We start from the raw sequence: 6429 nt of genomic DNA, 5'->3' as shown, positions 1-6429 counted from the left end.
TTGGTGACAACCTCACAAGTCCTCATTTGACGCTCTTCCTGAATCGAGGCCCAGAAAGGGGTGCTTCAGCCCCGACTGAGGGGGAAGCCAGGGCTGCACTTGAACGTCACCTTCAGAGCCTAAGGAAAATGCACGTTGAGGGCCAGGGTGGGGCCACCTGAGCGACCGCGGAGACGGGCCCAGGAGGAGGGCAGGCCTCCAGCACAGCCCAAGGATAAAGAGGCCCTTGTGCAGCGGGAGAAACCAGACGGGCAGCCAGCAAGGTGGCCACAGCCCCACCAGACCCTGATGACCAGCTCTGGTCGCCACATGGAGGCCTTACCCAGGGGAAAGCAGGAGTCAGAGCAGACCCCGCTGGTGGCCAAGTGCGTCACCTAAGACTCGGGTCAGCGGCCAGGGACAGAAGACTGAGGAGAGGCGTGCACTTCTGACCCAGTAGCAGTGGACAGGCGGGCACCAGGGTCGGGAGGCTCTGGGAACAGTAGGGACTCAGGGGCCTCCTCTCTCGCCTCTGATGACAGCCACTGTGTTCAGACTCATGAGCCCCGCGGAGCCGCTGCCCACAGAGGATGGGCAGGAGGTTGCCAGATACATGCTGTGACACATCCAGCTATATTTGGATTTTAGGCAAACGACGAAATGCTGTGTTAGTGCAACTGTGTCCCCAGTACTGCATGGGACACAGTTATACTAACACAACGTGTTGGTGGCTTGTCTGAAATTAGGATTTAACCAACATCCTGTATTTTTATATTCTACATATGGTCACCATAACTAAGGGAGAGAGAGAAACAGAGAACAGGGACCGGGGACATAGGGCCACAGGGACAGGGACACAAGAAAAGAGAACACAGAGAAAGAAATAGGAACAAAGCAGAAACAGAATGAGGGAGAGGCAGACAGACCACAGACAGGGTCACAGCACACGCAGCAGGAACAGAAGAGGCAGAAGGAGGAGAAGAGCCGGAGACCACACTCTGTCCTGGGACAGAGACGAGGAGAGTTGAAATGGGAGTGGCCTGACCAAGACAGAGGAAGGCAGACTCAGCCACAGGCCAGATGGGAGCAGCCTTCAAAACCAGAGAGGTTAGTATCTACACACAGCCTAAAGTCCGCCCATGCTAGAGTCGGGGAGCAGCAAGAAGAGGGCAAAGTTTTACAGCAAAAATTGCTGCTGGAGCTCCAGCCATTTCATCTGCAATCCAGCCAGTAGAACCAAGGAAGAGGAGATAATAGGTACTTCCTAGAGCTTGCATCCAATCATCTAGAACTTAGTCACATGGCCACGGAGCCCCCCAAGAGAGGCTGATAAACGTGGTCTTTATTCCAGGTTGTCATGTATCCAGCAGAAAATTGGAGTTTCTGTTACTCAGGAAAAGGAGTACTGACGTGGTCTCTTCAACCTTTTAGCTAGAAGGGTGATAGGTTCCTTGGAGCTGTGGCATCTGAGGGGACCTCTGTTGTGCCTACCATGGACCAGAAGTTGCCCCCCCATACCTGCTGATTCAGTATTTAATTCTCTAGAGCTCACTGGAGCCTCTCCATCCATCACCGCTCGGTAATTACCTGGCACCTACTATGTGTTCTGAACATGGAGCTGTGAACGAGACAGCCAGTCTCTGCCCTCAGGGAATCCCGCTCTACCTGGGGGAGGCAAGATGGTGTGTGATTAACACATTGTGGGACATTCCTGTCCATCTAAAACCTGATGTTTCTCCTCCTGAGTGGGGACCCGACCTACTCACTAACTGCTTAACCACGTGGCCATCCGGGCAAAGTGCAGAACTTTTATAAAATACTGTTCACTACTGGGCTGGGGCCAGAGCTCAGTGGCAGAGTGCTTGCCTAGCATGTGTGAGGCACTGGTCCGATCCTCAGCACCACATAAAAGTAAATTAATAAACAAAGACATTGTGTGTCCCTCTACAACTAAAAAAATATTTTAAAAAATACTGTTCACAACTCTAAGACTCCAGCACCAACCTACCATGGCATTTGAGCTGCCAAATCAGCACTTCTGATCAGTCTTCATGGTGAACCTCTGGAGATAAAGTAAACACACACACACAAAAACCCACTTCTGCTTCCTATAGCCAGTCCCCTCCCCCCTCCCTCTCTCTCTCTGCCCCATCACCCACTATGAAAAAACCAGCCTGCCACATCTGATCATACTCATGCACTCTGTGGACATGGAAGGGACGAAGACCCCCACCAACGCCATGAGCAGCCTCTCTGAAGTCGATCCTGTGGCCCCAGTGGAGCCTCAGGTGCTGGCAGCCCCAGAGTACACACTGCCTGCCATCTCAGAGGGGACCCTGTGCCAGACCGCCCCCCAGTACACATTGCTCTCCAATTCCTGACCCTCAGAAACGGAAACAATAAATGCTTGACTTGAACCAGCTGGCGATTGAGTCATTTGTTACGAGGCAACAGGGAACGGATACACAGATAAATAACACCACGCTTCCAAATTAAGTTTAGTGCCGTTAAGAAATAAATCAAGACGTGTGGACGGAGGAGGTGGGGCAGGAGGGAGAGGACGGGAGATTGGCAAGGACCCTCTTTTAAGGACATTGAACCAAGAGCAGTGTTAGTGGGGAGGGGACGGCCAGTGTGTTCACCAACCTCATAGGCACCACACCCTCCCCTTTTAAAAATAAACGCACGCCTTTGGTAACTATCTAAAATGAAATGCAGAGATAATAAAACCTTCCCACACACAGGTTTAATAAAAGATAATAACCTAAGAAAACAAAGAGAACAAAAAGGAAAGCGATGTATAATTTGCTAATTTTATTTCAGTAGACAACGCTCACGCATGTCCCCCTAGAACAACAGGGGAGCCCCCTCATGGGCGACAGCTGCAGTGCACACTGAGCAGAACAGCCCTGTGGCCGCTCAGAGGCTGCAAGAGTGTGGGTACTGTGGTCTTCAAGTGGGCGTGTTTGGTAAGGTCCCAGCACAGAGTGCATTTGGGGGGTGGGCACTGGGGCACTTGGCCACTGAGCCACATCCCCAGCCCTATTTTGTATTTTAGAGACAGGGTATCACTGAGTTGCTTAGTGCCTCGCCATTTATGAGGCTGGCTTAGCATTCGTGATCCTCCTGCCTCAGCCTCCCAAGCGGCTGGGATTACAGGCAGGTGTCACCGCGCCCAGCTCGAGTGCATTTTTCCTTGAGTTACTCTGACAGTTACATTTCTGGAAAATAGGGGGTTTTGTTTGTTTTAGGTACTGGGAATTGAACCATGGGCAATCTGCCACTAAGCTACACCCCCAGATCTTTTTGTTTTTTACTTTGAAACAGGGTCTGTTTCTGGGGATGGCCTCAACTTGAGATCCTCCTGCCTCAGCCTCTTAAGCCACTAGGATTATAGATGAGCCCTGCTGGGTCTGGTGAAACTTGGTAACATTAAAACAGTGCAAAGATTCTTTGTGTTTGTTTTTTTATTTATTTTGGCACCAGGGATGATTGAACCCAGGGGCACTGAGCCATATCCCCAGCCATAAATTCACTAAGTTGCTGAAGCTGGCTTTGAACTCTCCATCCTCTTGCCTTAGCCTCTGGAGCTGCTGGGATTACAGGCGTGCACACTGTGCCTGGCATTATGTGCCAAGTGGTTTCAGGGTCTGGGCTGGGCAGTCACCCACAGGCTTGCCTTTTTGCTAGATGGGATTGTCCAGCTGTATGTGGGGTGCTGTCCAGCATCCCTGCTCCCCGTTATGCCAATAAAAAATAGTCTTCCCATAAAATTTCAAAATGTCCCTGGGGTGGGACTGCCTTCATGGAGAAGCACTGAACCAGAGGCACAGAGGATGTAAGCCAAATCCTGGAAGGGACAAAGAGAAATTTAAAGTGGCCCAAGGGTCCTGAGGAGGGGGAAGGGAGGGGATGAGGTGGGAGAAGTCAGCAGGACCCCAATCTCTCCTTGCTGGACTGTCACTTAGACTCAGTCCCAAGGTCAATGGAAAATCACTGTTGGGTGTTTAGCAGGGGAATGAGTTGGTCCGACCTTGCTGCAGGCCATTGTTCAAACCTTGTTTGCCCACTTGGCAGACTGCAGGGTAATTCTGAGAATTACACACACTCACTCATCCGCTCATTCACTACACAAGGATGTGGTGGTGGTAGTGGGGGTTGTCTGTGATCTGCTGTGTAACAAGCTACCCCAAAGTGCATCGTCTTAAAGTAATGATTTGTTGTTGTCCACTATTCTATGAGTTGTCCAGCAAGTTCTACTCATCTCCCTGGGTCTCTCATGCTGCTGTGTTCAGCTGTATGTTGGCTGGGGACTGGACCTGACTGGAGGAGCTGGGGAAATTGGGTTGTGTCCATGTGGGTTTTCTTCTAGGACCGTTTCGGAGCATCATGCAGCATTCCAGGAGCAAAGGAAGGAGTGGGCCAGGCCTCTCGATGCCCAGGCTCTGGTGCACAAGCAGCTCACTGCATTACATTCCCTGCTGGTCAAGCAAGTCACAGGCTAGCCCAGGGCCAGGGGATAAAGGAGGACTCCACCCCTTGTTGGGAGAAGCAGCAATGCACATTAAAAGTCATGGAAGTCAGGGAATTCATGGCCATAAAACCTTCCACTAGGCTCTAGATCAGGCCCTGGGGACCCAGCAGCCCCCTCTGAAGGCTCACTCTAGTGACTCCACAAACAAAAGGTCAGTAAATACCATGAAAAACACCAACCAGGGAAGGCAAGGCGGAAGGGGAGGGCCGCCAAAAGACACTGGAAGGGAGGCCCTAGCATCTGCACACGCCTATGAGAGAATTTCCCATGATGTCCAAGAATGACCTCTGTCCTTGAGTGACCCTCAGTAGCAAGGCTGCCCACGGGGAGACAGGTGGTGTGAGAGGAAGGGGTCTGGGGTCAGCACTCTGGCTGCTGGGACAGCAACTCTGTTTTGGGGTTGAGTGGAAGTGGCCCTGGGGCCAGGACCTCTGTTTCTTACTCGCTGCAGACGGCGCACACGAGTCTTTTGGGTCAGTTTCTTCCCCTGTCAAGTGCACCAAAACCGCCTCTCCTGCCCACTGCAGGGCGAGGAAGCACAGGTGCAGGAAACAGACCAGAAACTGCAGAGGGGCAAGTCCTTCCGGGCAGCGCGGCCCACGGGCCGGACACTCCTGCGCTGGCTGCCCGGGCGGGCGGCACCGTGGCGACAGGAGAGCTGCGTGGCCGGTGCATGTCCCGTGAAGCGCCCCTCGGCTCGGCCCCTCCGCACCGACCCACTCCGCCGCTCCTCCCGGGCTTCCCTCCGCCCCATCGTCCCTTCCCGCGTCCTCACCTCCTCCACTCGTCACTCTTCCCCTCCGCGCCCCTCTCTGGCTCTCGCCTTCCTCGTCCCCTTCCTCTCCCCTCCCGTCCTCCGCCACTCCTCTTCCTCCCCTTCCTCCCCGTCCGACCTCCTCCAGGCTCCCCCGCCCTCAGCCCCGCCTCTGCCCCATCACTCGGATCTTCTCCCCGCTCCTCCCTTCCTCATCTCCACTCCGCTCCCTCCCTCATCTCCACTCCGTCTCCGGTCCCGCTCCTCGGTCGGCCCGCACCTCGCCTCGGCCCTCCCACCTGCCTTCTCCGGGCCCCCAGGTCCCGCTTCCCTTCACCCACGTGCTCGCCCCGCCTCCCTGGCCCCGCCCCGCGTAGGCCCCGCCCCCTCGGGTCACGGGGTCGACGGACGCGCAGCGGCCGCAGCGGCCCCGCCAGTCACGTGATCACGTGACGCGCTCCAACATGGCGACGCCGTGGGGCCGCGGCGTCGCTTCCTGACGGGGCGGCGCGCACGGACGCGGCCGGTGCCGGCCAGGACGCCGGGCCAGCAACCTCGCTGGTCTGCTCGCTCGCGCCGCCCGCCCGCGGGGCTGCCAGCCCCCTTCGGGCCGGGGCCATGCAGGAGAGCCAGACCAAGAGCATGTTCGTGTCCCGGGCCCTGGAGAAGATCCTAGCCGACAAGGAGGTGAAGCGGCCCCAGCACTCCCAGCTGCGCAGGGCCTGCCAGGTGGCGCTCGGTGGGTGAGCCGCCCCGGCCCGGCCCCGCGCCGGCCGTTACCAGCCCGGCCTCCCGGCCTCCGCTTCCCCCACCCCCACCCCAAATCCCACCCTCCCGGCCTCCTCCCCTGGTGCCCCCCGGGGGAACGGATGCCCGGGCAGCGCGGGACTGGCCCAAGGTCACCTAGCAAGTTGGTGACAGCTAGGGCTGGTTCTTCAGCCTCCATGCTCAGGGCTTTTGCCACGACTCTTGGCGTTCTGTTTCCTGGTTCCTGCCCTCACCACCTCCAAGTCCTCAGAAGCAGTTGTCCTTGCCCTAAGTTTTTCCTTTACCTGGGCTCTGCTGTTTGGGATTCCCCCACGAGAGCAGAACAGGTGGGAAGAGCGTCCCAGTTGGGAAGCCCCTGAGACTTGCTTTGGAAGTGCCCAGTTGGAGAATGTTT

The 6429-nt window shown here is 55.8% G+C and overlaps 1 protein-coding gene across 3 annotated transcripts in view; it reads left to right on the top strand.

Moving 5' to 3' along the window:
* The first annotated feature begins 5760 nt into the window (after window positions 1–5760).
* The window catches only part of Arfgef2 (ARF guanine nucleotide exchange factor 2), an 88253-nt gene continuing 87584 nt past the window's right edge, over window positions 5761–6429 (top strand). For all 3 annotated transcript variants that reach the window (XM_026390929.2, XM_026390930.2, XM_026390927.2), the window contains exon 1: window positions 5761–6006. In XM_026390929.2, the coding sequence (XP_026246714.1) occupies window positions 5886–6006 (121 nt within the window). In that variant the 5' untranslated portion in view covers window positions 5761–5885. The remainder of the gene's footprint in view (window positions 6007–6429) is intronic.

This window comes from Urocitellus parryii, chromosome 6, assembly GCF_045843805.1.
Source record: "Urocitellus parryii isolate mUroPar1 chromosome 6, mUroPar1.hap1, whole genome shotgun sequence".
Lineage (NCBI taxonomy): Eukaryota > Metazoa > Chordata > Mammalia > Rodentia > Sciuridae > Urocitellus > Urocitellus parryii.
The sequence above is the reverse complement of the archived record's forward strand: the minus strand, read 5'-3'. Positions and strand labels throughout refer to the sequence as shown.